Source organism: Sinocyclocheilus grahami, unplaced genomic scaffold (genome assembly GCF_001515645.1).
Source record: "Sinocyclocheilus grahami isolate Dianchi unplaced genomic scaffold, SAMN03320097.WGS_v1.1 scaffold780.1, whole genome shotgun sequence".
Taxonomy (NCBI): domain Eukaryota; kingdom Metazoa; phylum Chordata; class Actinopteri; order Cypriniformes; family Cyprinidae; genus Sinocyclocheilus; species Sinocyclocheilus grahami.
This window is the reverse complement of record NW_015505959.1, coordinates 321,266-343,307: the sequence shown is the minus strand read 5'-3', so window position 1 is coordinate 343,307 and position 22,042 is coordinate 321,266. Positions and strand designations below refer to the sequence as shown.

The window sequence follows — 22,042 nt, the reverse complement described above, 5'->3', positions numbered from 1 at the left end:
GCCCTGTCATCCACAGTGTTCCCGCACCCTTCCTTCAGAATCAGGACACAGCCTCGTGCTTTAATCACACACACACACTCACATATTCACACTAACACTCACTTCCCTGTAGTTAAGCAGGAGGTGTGTGTGTGCAGATCACAGACGGGATTACTGCTCTTCTTTAGCCTTATTTGAGAAACAAAAGCAGCATGGTTTCTCAGCACTTTCTGCTCAAACTGTGGAAACTAAAGACGACAGTGAGTTGCGGAAAGGCAGTGATTATGTTTTCTGTAAGAATAGCTTGAATGCACTTTACTGTACTTTACACACAATTACTAAAACTTAAACACACAAGACAGCTCGCATCAAGCCTGCATTCAACAATGGGAATCAATAATACTTGCTCACATGCATTACAAAAAAATTAAAAATAAATAATCCTTGCATACATGCATTAAAAATAAACAAATAATCCTTGCTTACATGCATTACAAAAATGAATGAATGACAGGTTTCACAACATTTGCCTATATATTAATAATTTAAATGTGTGTGTGTGTGTACATAGAATTTTCAATAATTTTTCATCCCAAATTAAAACAAAAATATAAGAAATTGTACTTTGTATAAATAAAATTAAAGGGGTAATCGGATGCCCATTTTCCACAAGTTGATATGATTCTTTAGGGTCTTAATGAAAAGTCTGTAACATAGTTTGGTTAAAAAGTCTCAATGGTAGTGTAAAAAACAACTGTTTTACCCTGTCAAAAACAGCTCTTTTCAGAGCAAGCCGTTTTGTAGCATTTTCCTTTAAATGTTAATGAGCTCTGCTGTCCCCGCCCCTCTCTTCCGAGCCACTCTCAGAGAGACTGTTTACTGTTTATTCATCGAAACGTGCTAATTAGCACATTATTAGGAAATGTGATTTGCAAAGATTCATAAAAAAACCTTTTTTCTCTAGGTGAAGCTGGATCACGAATGATTCGCGCCAAGATAGATGCATTTAGGTAGATCGGTGGCGCAATCCCTTCAAAAACAAACGTAATCCACTGCGTCTTCAGCAGCTCAGATGTCTGGAAGAAGCGGCGTCCAGCCTGGAGTCGTCACATGTCCTTCCGGACGCTCCTTCGTCAAAATCGCTGGCCGTGCCGTTCTCAAGCCCGCCCGCCTCTGCTCACTCTAACCCTCCCGCTGTTCCTCATTCTAGCCCCCGGCCTCTGTTCACTCTAGGCCGCCGTGTGTGACACTGTGTTTCGTTGTGAAAGCGAAACTCCTTTGTTTGGCCTTCCAAAAATGGACAAGACTAGAAATCAGTGGTTAAGTTGTATTTACAACACTGTTCCAGAACACTTCAACCCAAATATTCAGATGTGTGCAGCACATTTTATGGAGGACTGTTTCCTGATCCTGGAAGAGTAGACTACAATGCCGGCTGTTCTGACTCACAGACTGTAAGTACGTTTTTTTATATTTAAAGAGTTTTTATATTTTATATATTTAAAGCGAGTTTTTTGGGCAGTGTAGGGTAGGGCTTGTTGTTTGTCATTTCTCCGATCACAAAAGCAGACATGGTTTTATGTTTACGCGGTGCAACGCAACACGTAAAAAGCCAGTATAAGTCATTATAATCCATAATTATATCCCCACTGGATGCAACAAATGCCTCGTTTATAATGGGTTTTAATGTTTTTGAATCATCGCTCCGGCCTGACAGGGCATCATCACAGTATGGTGAGGGGCGTAACATTTCCGTCACACACTTGAGGTATTCGGCCAATCACAACGCAATGGATAGCTGGCCAATCACAGCACACCTCGCTTTTTCAGACTGATGAGCTTTGTAAAAATCGATGCGTTTCAGAAAGGCGGGGCATAGAGGAGAAACAATAATGTACAGTATGTGGAAAATAATGTGTTTTTTTACCTTAAACCACATAAACACATTTCATTACACCAAATACACAAACTAATGTTCTTTTTAGCAGCATCATATGACCCCTTTAAGTAAATAAAAATTTTGGGTGTTGCTGGTTGAAAGTTTCTTCACATCCCGATAGCAATCATTAAGTTAAGTGGTCTAAATGTATTTATCTGTATGTATATATTCTGTGAAAGGCGTAGGACCAAGAAATGTTAGTCCAATCAAAACGCTCGGTCCAAGCATTTTAATTGGCTTTCCTTCCTGCCTGTCAATACCTAGCATACCTCTGCGCACCCGGTTCGCGCAGACAGGATACGTCATCAGGATACACTGTGCAGACAGAGCGAGAATGGCAGACAAACATCAACAACCCGATCTCCCTTCCTGGTATTGTCACACTCACCGGTGAATGACACATGATGTATATTTTGCATGTCTCTAACTAAAGTTGAAAAAGTGAAAAAGCATAATAGGACCCCTTTAAAATAAGCAAATAACAAATTTAGGTTAAAAAGAATAAAAAGTAATATCAAATAAACAAGTAATTAAGAAAAATAACTTAAAGATGTAAAAAAGTAAAAGAAAAAAAGAAAACCAAAATAGCTACTGATAGTCATAAAGGCTGATAAATTGTTCAGTATTGAGTCATTTTCGTTCACCGGTTGTAAAAAAAAAATACTTTGTACAATTTTTATCTGTAAATCAGTATATCCAACAGAATCTCTAGTTATCTCTAGTTTGTTTAAAATTACAGTGCATATTAATTAACATTACTGTAAATATGCCAGTATCAGCCAGCTGGCTAATTGTCAACTGTAGTCCTCTGGCCAGACATTAACACAACCATAAAAACATTAAGATTGACAAACATTAGTGTACAAACATTAAAGCAAAAGAAGAACATTTAAAAATTACAGTAATGTTAATTTAAAATGTTCACATTTGCCAAACCTTTAAGCGTAGAGTGAAGATATTAGAAGAATACTATTTATTTCAATTGGTAAAATATTCCCCAAACAAGATCTTACAAAAATCATAACTGACTATACTGTAGGAACTACGCCTGAGTGGCATGTTGGCATGGCATCAACCACTGAAAAATGCAGAGTAAACAAAGAAAGCAGTAATTAACACATTTAGAAAATAAAGGGTCTCTATCTCTTTGTTTATTTTGTCTTTCTCGGTTTCGTTCACTCTTCACGACACAGTCAGCCAGGGTGATGCAGAATGACACGCTGACATGCCGGTGCTGGTAAATCTGTGGCACATCGGCTGCTTTCCCCCACATGTCTCCGAGAACACAGAATAAACAGACTGCTGTAGGTCTGGGATCAGACAAAGGGCACGGCTGCGAGCCGGCCGTCCCACGGGAGGGAGACATAACGGATCTTGCTCTGGAATGCAGAGAAAACACAGAAGATCACATTTCACGGACCCACAGGATGAGCTGAGAGAATGTTCACTAGTTCTCCTGCTGTTCAGGAATAAAAGTATCTATCCTGCTAGTTTCTGAACACTGATTAGACACTGACGTGTAAATGTGGGCGGTCATATGTTAATTTTCAGGTTTGGCAATACAGAAACACAGCAGAAACCACCGAGAACCCTGCCAACCACATATCAACACATTGGCTAACAACCCCAGAACCTTGGTGGCGAATTTTGTGAAAATTTGGTTTAACATGTTTACTAGTCCCTGATAATCCGATCTCCTTTGTCAGGGAAAATAACAAAGATTTTACTTAGTTGGACATTTAAGTACACCAACAGAAGAAAAAAAAAACATTTAAGGAACTTAGTCATTTGGCTTGGATTTTAATGTCTATTTTTGGTGATGACTCAACTGGCGTCATGTTGCTCAGAAGTTTCACTTCTTTGTGTCATAACTAGAGCATCCCATGCTAACAAGTCCAAACTAAAGCCATCACACAATATATATATATAATAATAAGTTGTTTCACTTACTGGTCATAACTAGAGCATCCCATGCTAACAAGTCCAAACTAAAGCCATCACACAATATATATATATATAATAAGTTGTTTCACTTACTGTACACCCCCCACACACACACACACACACACACACACACACACAGGTATTCCCATCATTCTGGGAACTCTCGGCTTGGATTTTAATGTCTATTTTTGGTGATGACTCAACTGGCGTCATGTTGCTCAGAAGTTTCACTTCTTTGTGTCATAACTAGAGCATCCCATGCTAACAAGTCCAAACTAAAGCCATCACACAATATATATATATAATAATAAGTTGTTTCACTTACTGTACACCCCACACACACACACACACACACACACACACACACACACACACAGGTATTCCCATCATTCTGGGAACTCTACATAGATGTAATGCATTTTATACTGTACAAACTGTATTTTCTATCACCTCACCCTAACGTTCTGCATTTTTTAGATTTTCAAAACATTTAATTCTGTGTGATTTATAAGCTTGTTTCCTCATGGGGACCTAAAAAAATGTCCCCACGAGGTCAAAATGTACTGGTATTACTTGTGGGGACATTTGGTCCCCATAACGTAGTGAATACCAGTACACACACACATATACTGTATAACTATATATACTGTATATACAGTGTGTGTATATATATATATACAGTGGGTACGGAAAGTATTCAGACCCCCTTAAATTTTTCACTCTTTGTTATATTGCAGCCATTTGCTAAAATCATTTAAGTTAATTTTTTTCCTCATTAATGTACACACAGCACCCTATATTGACAGAAAAACACAGAATTGTTGACATTTTTGCAGATTTATTAAAAAAGAAAAACTGAAATATCACATGGTCCTAAGTATTCAGACCCTTTGCTCAGTATTTAGTAGAAGCACCCATTTGATCTAATACAGCCATGAGTCTTTTTGGGAAAGATGCAAGAAACCACCGAGAACCCTGCCAACCACATATCAACACATTGGCTAACAACCCCAGAACCTTGGTGGCGAATTTTGTGAAAATTTGGTTTAACATGTTTACTAGTCCCTGATAATCCGATCTCCTTTGTCAGGGAAAATAACAAAGATTTTACTTAGTTGGACATTTAAGTACACCAACAGAAGAAAAAAAAAACATTTAAGGAACTTAGTCATTTGGCTTGGATTTTAATGTCTATTTTTGGTGATGACTCAACTGGCGTCATGTTGCTCAGAAGTTTCACTTCTTTGTGTCATAACTAGAGCATCCCATGCTAACAAGTCCAAACTAAAGCCATCACACAATATATATATATAATAATAAGTTGTTTCACTTACTGTACACCCCCCACACACACACACACACACACACACACACACAGGTATTCCCATCATTCTGGGAACTCTACATAGATGTAATGCATTTTATACTGTACAAACTGTATTTTCTATCACCTCACCCTAACGTTCTGCATTTTTTAGATTTTCAAAACATTTAATTCTGTGTGATTTATAAGCTTGTTTCCTCATGGGGACCTAAAAAAATGTCCCCACGAGGTCAAAATGTACTGGTATTACTTGTGGGGACATTTGGTCCCCATAACGTAGTGAATACCAGTACACACACACATATACTGTATAACTATATATACTGTATATACAGTGTGTGTATATATATATATACAGTATATAACTAAAATCCCATGAAGCACTGTAAGAGACAATCAAATAGAAATTATGTTACAAAATAAAACAATTGATTTACAGTCATTAATTAAGAATATAAAAACAATATACAATTATGCAAAAAAAAAAGCAATTTCAAGATAAGTGAAAAAAGTCAGAGAGAGAGACACACACACAGAGAAGAGAGAAGAAAACACAATTATTTGTTCAGCTGATGTTTTATGTCGACAGTGAATTAATTCAACAACTTCATGGCTTTTTGTGATTACTAGAAAATTATTTTTAAATGTAATGTTGTGAATTTGAACAATGAGATTGCATAAAAAAGAGCACTTTCAATCAATATAATATGTTTGAGCTGTGCATGACTAAGAAATGTCATAGATATTCATATCCAAAATGTGGAAACGTTTAGCCAATTTCCATTGGAAATTACCATTTCAAAATTCCCTGATATATAGCGCAACACAATGGGAAAAATATGAATGCATCCAAGGCTGCTGAGAAAGTCTGTGGTACTTTTATATGTATTTTTACCCACTGTTTTTCTTCTTAGGGATTTAAAAACATTAATAATTCTCTCGTGAACTAAAACAATGGGATGAATCATAACATACTTGATTTGAAGCTAAAAATATATGTAAAGGCGTTAAAAAAGGTATAAGACTTTTGCATTTAAATTACATTATGAATGAATGCATTCCATGAATTCCATAAAGCATTGTGAGAGACAATCAAATAAAAATGATGGTACAAAATAAAACAATTGATTTACAGTCATTAAACAAGAATAAAGACAATATACAACTATACAAAAAATATTTAAAAATAAGTATTTTTGGTTTTGCCAAGAATTTTCATTTTGGTGCATCTCTAAATATATATTTATTACAAAATATTCAGTCACATAGATTAATAAGTCATGTCACTTACTGATTTATGACTTATAGCTAAGCAAATATCATCACTGTCGAACCTCAGAGCTCATGGCAGGTCTAAAATGTTAAATAGTATCTATAAAAATCTTTATGGTGAAAACACTATTTTTATTTTTACGTCTGAAACCTGCCTATTGAACTCTATTTCCAAGTATTCCATGTAACACACAAAACGAGTTATTTTTGTTAAAGTGAAACTCGATCAGTCAGTGCTTTCTTCTGAGATTTTCTCTACGGTCATTTCCCGTCACATGAATCTAACTGTGTCACAGATTCTTAAATCAATTGTGTCACTGACATTGTTCTATTGTCCAAAAAAAAAAAGTTGCTGCGGTTTTTTGGGGCGTGTTTTTTAAGGTGGGGGGGGGGGGGGGGGGGACCATCACAAAGGTCACAGAGTTGATGGACAAGAAAGAAAAAAACAAGCTGAAGAATGAGAGCTCTGCAAAAAGCCATGACAACACAAAGCACAGGTCAGCAGAATGAACGTCCTCAGAAACATGCATTCACTGAGCCGTTTCTTCATGTGAACCTTGACAAGTCGAAGTTATTTTACGTTTATACTGTGTGACAAGTTATCTCATCCGGGTCTATTTTGGTAATTTTTAAACAACTCCATTAAGCCTGAGTCTAATCATCAACTAATAAAATGCATTGAAACTTACATTTAGACGTGCTTTCATTCATCTAGCTCAGTGGCTCACAACCGATTTCACTTCAGCACTCAGATTTGACATTGAACATCATGTGGTGGAACCAACAAAGCGCCAAAATAGTTTATCATATGTGATGTCAACAAAAAAATGTCTTTAAAAATCATACATTTTGCCCTCTGATTGTGTTCAGGTGTTTAGCATATTCATACCCATGTGATTGTCTTTGCTATGCAGTTTATTTGGTGAATTTTTGGGTTTCCACTTTGCTTTTTCTATCTCGTTTGCTTTGAATTCAATTTTGATTTTTTTTTTTTGCATTTAAGGCTTTAAACTATGGAAGCATGTTTCTACCATGGGATAAAAAAAGGTAATTGCAATTTTTTCATGCAATTCTGACCTTTTTCTTGCAGTTTTGAGATATAAAGTCAGAACTGTGAGATATAAATGCAGAATTGGGAGATATAAACTAGCAATTCTGACAAAAAAGAATTGCAAGATCTAAACTCAGATTTCTGACTTTTCCCCTCACAATTAGTTTATATCTTGCAATTCTAACTTTTTTTTTTTACTGAATTCTGTTTAAATCTTACAATTGTTTATATCTCGCAATTCTGTCTATATCTCACAATTCATCCTTTTTCTTAAAATTTTAAAATTATAAAGTCAGGATTGTGAGATATAAATGTGCAATTCTGAGAAAAAAGATTGCAACAAATAAACTCACAATTCTAACTTTTGTCACTGATTTCTGAGTTTGCATCTCACAATTGTTTTTTGTTTCTGCCATGGAATAAACAATTTAGAAAAAGTAATTGTGACTTTTTTTTCTCTCACAACTGCGAGTTTAAATCTCACAATTCTGACTTTTCTTCTCAGGATTGCAAGTTTATATCTCACAGTTCAGAATTTATAACTTGCATTTCTGACTTTATATCTCAGAATTTTTAATTGTTTTATCCCGCGAATTCTGACAAAAAAGAATTGCAAGATCTAAACTCAGATTTCTGACTTTTCCCCTCACAATTAGTTTATATCTTGCAATTCTAACTTTTTTTTTTTACTGAATTCTGTTTAAATCTTACAATTGTTTATATCTCGCAATTCTGTCTATATCTCACAATTCATACTTTTTCTTAAAATTTTAAAATTATAAAGTCAGGATTGTGAGATATAAATGTGCAATTCTGAGAAAAAAGATTGCAACAAATAAACTCACAATTCTAACTTTTGTCACTGATTTCTGAGTTTGCATCTTTCAATTGTTTTTTCTTTCTGCCATGGAATAAACAATTTAGAAAAAGTAATTGTGACTTTTTTTTCTCTCACAATTGCGAGTTTAAATCTCACAATTCTGACTTTTCTTCTCAAGATTGCAAGTTTATATCTCACAGTTCAGAATTTATAACTTGCATTTCTGACTTTATATCTCAGAATTTTTAATTGTTTTATCCCGTACTCCTCAAAAGTCGGTGGTCTTTCAGCAGAGGAGTAGTCCTGCACAATCCACTGTAAACTCACATTCAGCTCTGGCTACATGGTTTGATGTCATTTACTAAATGTAAATGTAATATATATATATATATATATATTACATTTACATTTAGTCATTTAGCAGACGCTTTTATCCAAAGCGACTTACAGATGAGGACAATAGAAGCAATGAAAATTAACAAAAAAGCAACAATATGTAAGTGCAAATGACAAGTCTCGGTTAGCCTAACGCAGTACACATAGCAAGGTATTTATATATATATATATATATATATATATATATATATATACATACAGTATATATACACACACACACACACACAAAGAAAAACAAGTAGACAGAATAGAGAAAATAGAAAGCTAGTGTTTTTTTATAAAAAAAAAGATAAATAGATAAAGTAGAATTAAATAGAAAATAGAAAGAATTAAATTTAAGAATTACATTAAATTTAGAATTAAATTAAATAGAAAGTTCTAGAGTTAGAGGGTCAAATAAAGATGGAAGAGATGTGTTTTTAGTCGTTTCTTGAAGATGGCTAAGGACTCATCTGCTCGGATTAATTTGGGCAGATCATTCCACCAGGAGGGAACAGTTAATGAAAAAGTCAGTGAAAGTGATTTTATGCCTCTTTGAGATGGCACAATAATGCGTTCTTTTCGGCTCATTAAAGATTAATCTTGCAGCAACATTTTAGATTAATTGTAGAAGTGGCTGATCTTCCTAATGTTGTATAAAGCAAATCTGCAGGAAAGGGCAGTTTTAGCAATGTGGTCTGAGAAATTCAGCTTATCGTCAATCACAACTCCAAGGTTTCTATCTGTTTTTGAAGGAGTTATGGTTGATGAGCCTAACTGGATGGTGAAATGCAGATAAAGTGATGGGTTTTATGAAACCACAAGCAGTTCTGTCTTAGCCAGGTTGAGTTGAAGGTGATGGTCCATCATCCAACAAGAAATGTCTGTTAGACATGCTGAGATGCGAGCAGTTATCTTCGGATCATCAGGATGGAATGAGAAGTAGAGTTGAGTGTCATCAGCATAGCAGTGATATGAAAAGCCATGTTTCTGAATGACAGAACCTAGTGATGCCATGTAGACAGAGAAGAGAAGTGGTCCAAGAACTGAGCCCTGAGGCACCCCAGTAGCTAGATGTTGTGACTTGGACAAAGGGATGAAGGGATGTGTTAATGATGTGAGTGAGTGCAGGTACAACGGCAGGAAAATGGCTTGAAGGAGATGAGATGGAATAGGATCAAGCGGACAAGTAGTAGGATGATTGGAAAGGATGAGTTTAGAGACTTCTGCCTCAGAGAGTGGAGAGAAGGATGAAAACGAGTGTATGTTTGTTGGTAAGATGTGTTTGTGGTGTGGCAAATTGTGCACTGAGCTTTGTAATTTTATTAATGAAGAATGTGGCAAAGTCGTCCGCTGTTAAAGTTGATGAAAGAGGGGGAGGAGGAGAACAAAGGAGGGAGGAAAATGTTTTAAAGAGCATGGTAGAGTTAGGCGAATTGTTAATTTTGTTGTGATAGTATGTCCTTTTAGCAGCGGAGACATTAGCAGAGAATGAAGAGAGGAGTGATCGATATACATTAAGGTCAGTAGGATTTAGTGATTTGCGCCAAACTCTTTCTGCAGCTCTGAGCTTAGAATGATACTCACGGAGAACATCAGATAGCCAAGGGGCAGAAGAGGTGGTACGAGCTGGCCTGGAAGACAAGGGGCAGACAGTGTCTAAACAAGACGTAAGAGTGGAGCAGAAAGTATCAGTAGCACTAGCATCAAGAGATGATAACTGTTCAGGGGAAGGAAGCAAAGATGATAACATAGCAGATAGCTGGGAGGGTGAGAGCGAATGTAGGTTACTTCGAAAATTGACATGTGGAGGGGTATGTGTTGTGTCAGGAACCATGTTGAGGTTAAGAGTGAGGAGGAAGTGATCCGAGGTGTGCAGTGGAATAACCAGCACATGATCAGTGGAGCAGTGTCGTGTGTAAATAAGGTCCAGTTGGTTGCCTGATTTGTGAGTAGCAGTAGTTGACACTCGGTTGAGATCAAAAGAGACAAGCAGAGTGTGGAAGTCTGCAGCCTGAGGTTGATCTAGGTGGATGTTGAAGTCTCCAAGCATAACTAGGGGAGTACCATCCTCAGGAAAGTTTGAGAGCAGCACATCTAATTCTTCCACGAAGTTACCTAGTGGTCCTGGGGGTCGATAAACAACTACAAAATGGATTTTAAGAGGGTAGGTAATAGTGTATATATATACAATATATGTACTATATATGTATATATAAGCGTATTTTTTATTGTTTTTTTTATTCCACAATTCAATGTAATTTGTTGGGCATGAATAAAGGCATGTTTTAAAAAAAAATTATTTAAATAGTTTACTTGGAGAAATGTCATTACTTTATATTTAACCTATATGCACACTAACTGGCATTATATCACTGTTTTATCAAGATCTACTAAGATTTAGAAACATGCTTGCTCAATTTAGTGAAATATTTGGCTACATGATATTGATACTTATTTTGATATTATTCCAACCTGGTCTCTTTACTCCCTTATTGTGACCCTCTTTGTCATTTCATAAATCTGTCTGTATTTCATAATTGTTTTAAATGTAAAAATTTTGCTGAAAAGTCTATAGACTAGTCATCATTTATGACAACTTACCCCAGATCCAGTGACAATATGCCGCACTATTGGTCAGCATGTGTATTTTTTCTTTTTCAGTCAATAAGAGAAAAATATTCAACGTTACGTTTTTAAGGTTTGTGTGTGTTAATCACCCTTGCAATAAGATTTACCGCCGTAAAAAAATTGTGACAACTTGCCCCCATCCCCTCTATTTGGCTCATTAACAAAATGGGCAGGTGATAATGTTGACAAGCAGATTTTAAATCGTACTTAAGTCATACATTTGATGTCTTAAAAAAAAAATACAATGTATGCAGTAATAATTGAACCTCTTAATAGGCCAAGAACATTTTGCGTCCAGTGACAATATGCCGCACTATTGGTCAGCATGTGTATTTTTTCTTTTTCAGTCAATAAGAGAAAAATATTCAACGTTACGTTTTTAAGGTTTGTGTGTGTTAATCACCCTTGCAATAAGATTTACCGCCGTAAAAAATTGTGACAACTTGCCCCCATCCCCTCTATTTGGCTCATTAACAAAATGGGCAGGTGATAATGTTGACAAGCAGATTTTAAATCGTACTTAAGTCATACATTTGATGTCTTAAAAAAAAAAACAATGTATGCAGTAATAATTCAACCTCTTAATAGGCCAAGAACATTTTGCAAATCTTTTTTGTTGTTTTTGTTTTACCATATACTGCAAGATTAAAAACATTGAGACATTAATCACAGACTCTTACACATTGCTTTAGATCTACAGTGTTAGGTTGCTGTTTATTAGTCTGTGTTGCAGACTGTTCATCAGAGTTTGTGTGCACTGGAGGGCGGCTGCTGTGCTCCGCTCTGCTGCAGCTCCACCGCCCACTACACCAGTCCCCGCGTTTGGACGTCGACAGCAGCGGTCGGTGTTGGTTTTTCTCCGCGTTTCAGGTCTGACAGAAGTGACATCCGCGTCTAAATTTACCGCTAATCTTCATGGGCAAAGTGTGGAGGCAGATGTACCCCCAATACACCTACTATTACCCCCCTTACCTGCAAGCCAAGGTACGAAGATCAGTTTTTCACCTCATGTTTGACATCGCTTTTGTAGATCCGACTGCTGTGCGTCATGGTTTATTGGATATTGTGCGATATTTTAAAGAATCGGTTGATACTGTAGTCAGTAAGTTTGTTGCGTGCGTACTTTCGGGCGGACATTTTAAATCGTTTTTTTTTTAATCCGATATAAGCAGTCAGATACAGATATAAGCTAATCGTCGCTGCTTTATATGCAGTGCTGGTTGAAGCTTTTTTTGGCGTTATGCAATGTTTTGCTCGTTGTGAATTCCTGAGACGTGACGCGCTCGCGCTGAAGTCTGAACTCTGGTCTAGTGTGCGTTGTTGTGATCGATTCTCATGTGAACTTGTTCATTTATAACACTAGTTTATCCACTCATGAATTATTAACAGTCATTATTGTGTCTTGTAGTTCAAAATAATCATAGTTCAATTGTGAGAAGACAGGCTGTGTTGTTTGTTTACACAGTCGGTTGACCGATGTGGTGTTTTTAGTGGGTGGTCAATGACCGATATAATGCCGATATAGTACATTTGGAAATTTCTTAATAACACGTTTTCTTCTATTTGCTAAAAAAAAATTGTGTTGTATTAATACAGTTTTTCCAACAGGCTGGCTGGTTGATGATATATTATAGATCATTAAAATTAATCATGGCAAATGAGATAAACTATTAGATAAAATGCTTAATATTCAATTTATTAACATGTATTCTTCTATTTAGTAAAATAAAAATAAAAAATTGTGGTGGATTAATACGAGTTTTTCCAGCATGCTGGCTGGTTGATGGCTGACATACAAGCTTTTTTTGGCGTTATGCAATGTTTTGCTCGTTGTGAATTCCTGAGACGTGACGCGCTCGCGCTGAAGTCTGAACTCTGGTCTAGTGTGCGTTGTTGTGATCGATTCTCATGTGAACTTGTTCATTTATAACACTAGTTTATCCACTCATGAATTATTAACAGTCATTATTGTGTCGTGTAGTTCAAAATAATCATAGTTCAATTGTGAGAAGACAGGCTGTGTTGTTTGTTTACACAGTCGGTTGACCGATGTGGTGTTTTTAGTGGGTGGTCAATGACCGATATAATGCCGATATAGTACATTTGGAAATTGCTTAATAACACGTTTTCTTCTATTTGCTAAAAAAAAATTGTGTTGTATTAATACAGTTTTTCCAACAGGCTGGCTGGTTGATGATATATTATAGATAATTAAAATTAATCATGGCAAATGAGATAAACTATGAGATAAAATGCTTAATATTAAATATATGGAATTAATATTACTTATTAATATTATTAAATACATATTTTTAAACACCATGATCACTCAAAATCGCTCTCTCAAATAAAATAAAAAACAAAACCGAAATATTTGTATTTATTTTTTCTAGGGATGCACGATATATCGGCCACCATCGGCTTTCAAAAATAAAGAATTATCGGTTATCGGTATCAGCCAAAATGTTCATATCGGTGCATCCCTAATTTTTTCCATTGAGAAGGCTGTTGTTAGATGTTGTTGAAGCTGAAACTTTCTTTAGCTACTTCAGTCAAGTCATCGAGGCCCAGTCACTGGCCGATCATCTTTTAAATGGTGAAATATTAGCTGATTGGTTGGTCTTGATCTTCTGTATTCTTTTAATTGGTGCATTCTTTTTTATTTAGTGCAATCAGCTAAATATTTTGACATTTTTAGTGCATTTAGCTGAAAATCATGCCTAGTTAGCTGTAATGTTTTCAAATCTTATACTATATTTTGAGTATATTTCCTCATGTACATCACCCTCCATCAGCATCTTCCATTAAAAATGATATTGGTCGACCTGTAATTTCAATATTTTTATTTATTTTTTATTTTAATAAGCTAAATATTTTTTATTTTAATAAGCTAAAAAAGACATGCAGCTTTCACAGTGCTTGATTTCAGTCATGTTAAAAGGCTGTTTAAAAGAATAATGTGAGAATTGGCATGAAAGATGGAGAGCAGAGAGGAAGGTTGCTGCTCTTTATTAGAGACATCACAGATAATCAATACTGAGGCACTCTATGGGTGGAGTACATCCATTATACTGCCTGATTGTAGATATGATGCTAATCGGGTTTCATTTATCAAAAGATCCAGTTCCTTCTGAACATGTCACGTATCGCAGAGTTTTATGAAAGCATTTATTTGTGACATAGAGGAAAAATAAATCTTAAGCACTACAAGTTTTTGTCAATCAAAGCATTGCATGTAACATTTAATGCAGTGGCCGCTTGTTTGATCTGACTAGTTTGCTTTATTAATGTAGATGCAGAGGAAGGTTCTGCTGACTGTGAGTGGCAGATGAGTATCAGATCTTGAGTGTTTTTATGCTTTTATGCACTTGTCTCCAGCAAGGCCTCATATTTCAGTCTTATCAAAGTCAATGTGTCAACCCATTTTAATCTGATGTGTTTCTGAGGGAAACATTGAGTTTATCGATCAGGAATTTATTTGATAAAAAAAATCAAAATCTAAATAAAAGTATGATGGTTTAACATTTGAAAATTAATTGAGATGGTCTTAAATTGTAATTTTACAGTAATGCAAAAAATCTATTGTTAATTTTATTTTTCTTAAATACTTAACTTTTTATTTTACAGTGGAATATTGCAATAGGACATTTTTATTTTGTTTTTATTTAGTAGTTTTTATATTATTTAATAATAAAATTAAAATGTTTAGATAATAATAATAACAATATTAAGTATAATTGTTGATTAATAATTAATTATTTAATAATAATAATATTTATTATTATTACTATTATTTTAAATTCATTAATAATAATTGATAATAATAATAATAATTGTTGTTGTTATTATTATTATTATTATTATTATTATTATTAATTGACAGTGCTTTATAGCCATATTGATATTTAATCACAAATTTTGGCAAAATTTACAGTCTTACAAACAAGCGCAGCAAACCTGGAATTTATATTTTTAGTCGCATTTGAAATAACAATCGCAATTTTTATCAGAATTAATTTTTCCACCAAATCGTGCATCCCTAGCATTAATGTCGTCATCCAAAAATCAAAGTTGACTTAGTTGCATAGCAAATTACATTTTGATATAAATTTTGCAAGGACAAACTTTTTTCTTTTCTTTAGAATAATATGCACTGATGAATCGTGTACAATAAGACCAGGAACCTGGGGAGGTATAAATAGGATCAAATTAGATTTTTTTGCATCTTTAATTTGTAGTTGGCTCAAATGGAGTCAGGGAAGATATGGGTTGCACATGAGATGCCATGAAGCTTTGGATTGTTGTATAGCATGTTGACTTTATGTGGGGCCAGCAGAGTACAAAAGTGTCCTGAACCTCCAAACACTGCAGTATACATACAGTTATACAGGACAGAGTCCATAAACACTCCATAAACTCCACAATGAAGTGGCCAGAATAAATGGACCACATTTTTAGTTCACACCATTCATCTTCCTTCATTTCTTATTTTAGTCATTAGAATTTCATTTCTGATTCAGAAAGTTTCCAGTGCCTTTTTTTTTTCTTTTGCTATTTTTGAGCACATGCCCTTGTTGGAGCTTGGAACAATTTGAGATGCTTTTGAACGATAAGCTTTGACAGGGAAGGGAGGAACAGGCTTTTTTTATTATTACAACAGCTTGATTTCTTTCAAGGCTGGAAGCCAACAGCTTTTGTCTTTATTTGAGAGGTAGAACACATTTATATGCCGCTCTACTCGACTGTTTACAGCATAAGCTACAAACAAATCATATGCATTGAATTTGAGCAGATTTGATTGTGATTAACTGTTTAATTGAAGTGTCAAATGGGTCTCACATAACCTGTTGAAAACATGTTTCCAATCATATTTCACACTATTGTTTTGCGCAAATAGAGCATGTTTTAGAACCATTAAGGTTTTTGCATTATGATTTTATTTTCATGCACATTTCTTGACAAATGAAATTATGCTTACTGTAATGCATAGCAGTGTTTTTTGTACCATGATTTGAGCTCATTTAAATAAAAAATAAAAAGGTTAAATCTCTCAAAACCTGTTGAAAACGTGTTTCCATTATATTTCACTCTATTATATTTTTCTTATAAAAATGGAACATGTTTTAGCATTGTGTATTTAAATTATACATCATGACATTATTTTTAAGCACATTTCTTGCCAAGTTATGCTTACTATAATGCATAGCAGTATTTTTTACTGCTTTTAATTTGTGCTGAATTAAATAAAAATGATTGTATTACAGCCATTTAAAGTAATTTTAGATTACATTAAATTACATTTTGAATATTGGTTTAGAATAGCAAATGCAAATGCAAAAAAAAAATGTACTTGAAGTATTAGAAGGGTCAACCGTGTCAAAAAAATATTCCCATCATATTTCACACTATTATATTTTATAGAAAAATGAAGCATGTTTGAGGACTATTAAGGTTTTTGCATTATGATTTTTAAGCACATTTCTTGCCAGATTGTGTTTATTGTAATGCATAGCAGTATTTACTTTTAATTTATGCTGATTTAAATAAAAGGTATTGTGTAACAGCCATTTATTGACATTTTAAATTCAATTTATTGTCATTGAACAAATGTCAGTATAGTACAAGTGCATGTGGGTTTAGAAAGGTGTATGTAAATGGAAGTATAGTCTGGTAAGTGTTGCAGAATAATAAATTGTGCAATAGTGCACAATCAGTAGATCTATCTACAGTCTGTGCAAAACAGTTTTAGCAAGAGTATAAATGGAAGTGCAAAAAAAATCAAATATATATCCAGTTGCATTGTGGCACTGAGAGATATGGGGGAATGTTTGCTTAATTGTATTGAAAATAATGTGCAACTAATATAAATGGTAGTAAAATAAGCTTCATTTTCTTTATGCAAAATATAATTATTTTCTTCTTCAGCATTTTGATGTTAAACGCGACCTGGACATGTTTTTGTGAGATTGCAGTGTGCATTTTCTTGAGAATGCGTGAAATGGACTAGAATTATGTAGCTCTTTGAGAAGCAACTGAACTGTAACAATTTATTCATGTTAAATTTACAAGCCAAGGGAGACGTGCTGTTGCATTATCACCAGTGTTCAAAAATGCATCGTTAATAATATAAATAATAATAAAAAGCACCAGTTTTTCATCCGTGTAGGTGGGCTGGCCGTGTCAACATGAGCCTGTGATCGAGGGGTGGGTTTTAGCACATTAACTGCCATTGGACATTACACACAGAGCCTGCAAACAAAGCCATTGTGAAGGGCCTTAAAAAGCCCTATACAATGTTTACAATAAAGTCTGAAGAGTTGCCTGGCAGCGGAATGTACACAATTAACCAGCACCGCGGCTGCCTCATTATGTGTGTGCCGAGCTGAAAGAATTCCAATTGTTCTCCTACGATAGTCATTCTGGGAACTTTTTGACATGAGGAAAATGAGGGACCAGCTCTCAATAATACCCACCACAGCGGTGAAGCGCTCTGCCAAGGGCCTGTCTCACAAACACAGGCGGAGAGCTGGAAAAGCCCTTCAGCTTAACTGACAAGGTCAATGAGAGCCACACATACTCGTCTGGTATTAATAGACCTGCTTTGTTAGTTTGTGTAAACAGACAATTCAGTAAATGTGTAAGTAAATATGTGAAGACCGAATGGGGTAAAAATAGGTTCGCTGTGGAAAGAAGCTATTTGAAGACTGTCGGATGACGCTATATATCGCAAAATCTGTCAGCTGGTAGAGATTCTGCTGTAGCGAAAGATATTTTTGTGTGGGTATCAGTGGACGGGGTGATTTTATACCATTTACACATGGGAATGACGTGAGATAACGTGACAATGCAAAAAAAAAACAGCGTTAAAAGGGTGACAGCATTGCAGCTTTCTTTATTATTGTAAAATTCAGTGAGATCACAGTGTGAATTTAGAGTCTGATCTGTTTTATAATATTAGCTTAATATTTTTTTTTACTTAAGTGTTTCATAATGTCAAGCTTTTGCTCAATATTTTATATATATATATATATATATGTATATGTTTTTTTTTTTAAAGACGTATTTAATTCATTTTCCATTTTCCTACTCATTATACTCATAAAGCTATTTAGATATTTAGTTTTATGTATATATATTTTTTCTTTTTTAACATAATGTGAAGCTGTTGTTGCACAAATATCAAAACTATCATTCAATTGTCATCATCAATAATGTTTTTTTTTTTTGGTACGTGAAGTTCCAAATAAATAGACAAAATAATCAAATAAGAAGTATTTAATTCACTGTATTATCCAAAAATAAAGCTATTTAATATTAATGCATGTATGTATGTATGTATGCATTTATTTTATTTACTTTGGTTTTATCATCACGGTTTATGAAAGCATCACAACTGATATGTCACAGTGTCACAGTCTTTCCCTCAGAGCAATTTGCATACACTCATTTTCTGCTGAAATAACCAGTTTACATATGAATATTTCACTGGACGGTGGGATTATTAATGCTGTGATTTGTCAGGTTTTGATGCAAAAAAAAAAAAAACCTTCATAATCATCTTCTTGTCATTTTTCAATCTCCAGATGTACTCTGGAGAATGTCTCATGTGTTGTGATGATTTTAAAATTACATGTGTGGGCTGCGGGAGCGAAATGTTGTTTTGTGTCATGCAAATACACAAATCATATTACAGACGTGAATTTTAGAGGATCTCATTTTACTGAATTTCTTTCAGAGCCCCGTTCCAATTCCAATTTAGACAAAATCAAACACTAAAGATTGCAACCTAACATGCACAACATCCATGTCTAAATGCAGCCAGCATATTTGGATGAAACTTGATCACACCTGTTAAAATAAGATCAACTTGTCTACATTGGTAAAGCTCGTCTCAGCGTGCAGTGTTACTTTCTCATCTTTTTTTGATAAGTAAAATTGTCTAATTTTAATATTGAAAATTCACTCATATATATATATATATATATATATATATATATATATGTATGCATTATATTGGCAACCTGCTCTATTTAAATCATAAAAATGACTGCTACTTAAGTATTTGAGTATAGAGTATACTGCACAGGATACTGCATCCCACAATGCAGTGCCTTCAACTTCTACTTTCATTTGCAATGTGATGTGAATGAACTGGAAGTAAATGTAGCCACAGTTTTAACATCCATTTTCATGACTCAGGGTTTGCTTGGACTGAAAAAGTTGAGTATTTTCCCAGGGATAGCAAGAACTAATAAAAATGTGTACCATAAAGGAGTAGTTCACCCAAAAAAATTAAATTAGAGGGTGAGTAAATGACAGAATTTTATTTTATTGGGTGAACTATCCCTTTAATTGCAACATAAGTCACTTTGGATAAAAGCGTCTTCCAAATGCATAAATGTAAATGTATTTTCTATACAAAATCAGCTATCAAGATTATGCATCGTGATGAGCTCATGAGACGTACTGCATTTTGAAACATTTAGCATTGCATAATGCACTATTTTTAAATTGTAGTAGGCAGTATAGAGTGCATACTGTGCAGTAAGTAATAAGCTAGTGTTTCATTCCCAACAGCTCTGCACACATTCAAACTCTCTCTCTCTTTCTCTCTCTCCGACTATCCATGTGAAAGAGGCGTCTTCCTGTGCGACAGACACACGCACACATGTAAACACACTGCTTTCGTAGTGAGCGAGCGCCTGCCGTGACAAACTCGAAGCTCTCGTTGTTGACGACTACAATGTGGCCCCCGCCAAGAAGATGGGGCCCTCGATTCGAGCCAGTCGGCAGGGGCAGGAAGGTACGTAGGCTGGCACTGTTTCAACAACGCAACGTTTTAGTCATACAGAGCAAATGGACTGAGACCGAACAAGATAGGAAGTCACAGGCTGAAATGTTTCTCCGTTACGGTGGATGGCAGGGAGAATGTCGAGAATGTGGTCTGGGCACGCTCGCTTTAACGTGGTGCTTTAGACGTCGCAGAGTTTCATTGGAGTTTAAAAGCTTCTCGTTCAGCAGTCAAAGGTGTTTGGAGGACACCGTAACTACAGTACAGAGAGAGACAGCGTGCATGAGTGTAAGTGTGCATGGATTTATGCACATGCATGTGTGCTCACATGTTGGCAGGTTGGAGTGTGATATATAGTCGCTCTGATCGCCTGTGGGGGAGGCGAGCGCTTTCCTCTTCATTTGTTTTCTCTGCACATTCAGCATGGACAGCTGTACCATGTCAAGCAGGGCTACTTTACGGATGATTTGTGGGCTGCTTTCCTGCAGGTTTAAAGCTCCTCTAGATTTTGTTAAACATCCTTGCTATTATAAACCAGCGGTTCTTAACTGGTTTTGCTTCTGGACTCAGATGTTTCTCATACAATGTCAACAAAAATGTCCCGAAATTGGCCTAATTCACATTTTGCATGATATTGCAAAGGATAAATATTTGTATTGGTACTTTACAAGTACATACTACTTTACATCCAGCACACTCAAGTAAAGCAAGATATACTATATAGCAAATCTCAGCTGCGTGATTGTTTATATCATCACAAAATGTAACTATAATATCACTATGGAAGCCCGTTTCCACTATGGAATTAAAAATAAATATGTTATTGCAACATTTTAGCAGCTTTTTTCCTCGCAATTCTGAGGAAAAACACATCTCGGAATAAAAACGTAAAAAGTGTCAGAATAATATATTTTTTTCTCATGATTGCGAACTGACATTTTGCAATTGTTTGTTAGTTTCTCGCAGTTCTGTCTGTTTTTCCTCAGAATACTTTTCTCCTTTCAGAATTGCAAGAAATTGCAATCTAAATTTGTATTTTTTTTATTCCGTGGTAGAAACGTGCTTCCATATGTGGTCTAGCTCTTTAAATAAAGTTGGATTTGTAAGTATGTCCAACTATTTCTGCATACATACAGTATTTTAACATAAAGCGATATGTACTATATAGCAAATCTCTGCTGTTATTGTCATAAAACGTAAACTATATTATCATCCAGCTCTAATCTGCTAAATGCACCTATAAGGCATGAAGATATTAAGATATAATAAACATTAACATCTGGATTTTCTGTAAAACAGCTTTGAAACAATGTGTATTGTGAAAAGCACTATACAAAAAAATTTGACTTGACATCTTAATCTTTTATCTAAATGTAATGTAATTTACTGTACTCTAAAACAACTTTCCAGTTTGGATGATGTCATCAAGACCTTTTATTTCAGCTCTCCATGCCCACTTTTTTACAATGCAATCAGTTCCTGGCAGATATTTCACTGATAACATAAATGATGTGGTTGTTTTGTTGAATTTTGCTAAAAAAAATGGCAAGTTGATATAGTAAGAATGCTCCTGCTAAGAGCGTAAATGTCTAAAGTTAAATGCTAATAATAGAAAGATAAGAGATGATTTTATGTTCAATAATTTGCGTTTTATGTCAATATTTTTGACGCCATTTCTAAATATCGCTGCATGTTATGCCAGGGTTTATGTGAACTCGCTCTCACTTTCCATCTCTCTGTCTTTTGGGATGGTCGTGCTTGAATTTGGTCCCGTCCCAAATGGCTCCCTCTCACAGTCCTCTTCCCAGTCTACATTTTAGGTAATAGTCAGCTGTGAAGTCCGAACTGGCTCATTGACAAAGGTGTGCCTTCTAGGGCCGAGCATTTATGTGCCATTAACTTGCATATATATATAT

The 22,042-nt window shown here is 35.1% G+C and overlaps 1 protein-coding gene across 1 annotated transcript in view; it reads left to right on the top strand.

Moving 5' to 3' along the window:
• Positions 1–12,043: 12,043 nt before the first annotated feature.
• Positions 12,044–22,042, top strand: part of LOC107561566 (RNA-binding motif, single-stranded-interacting protein 1-like) — a 70,993-nt gene continuing 60,994 nt past the window's right edge. Inside the window, exon 1 of the mRNA XM_016246037.1 lies at positions 12,044–12,319. Within this exon, the coding sequence (XP_016101523.1) occupies positions 12,251–12,319 (69 nt within the window). The 5' untranslated portion in view covers positions 12,044–12,250. The remainder of the gene's footprint in view (positions 12,320–22,042) is intronic.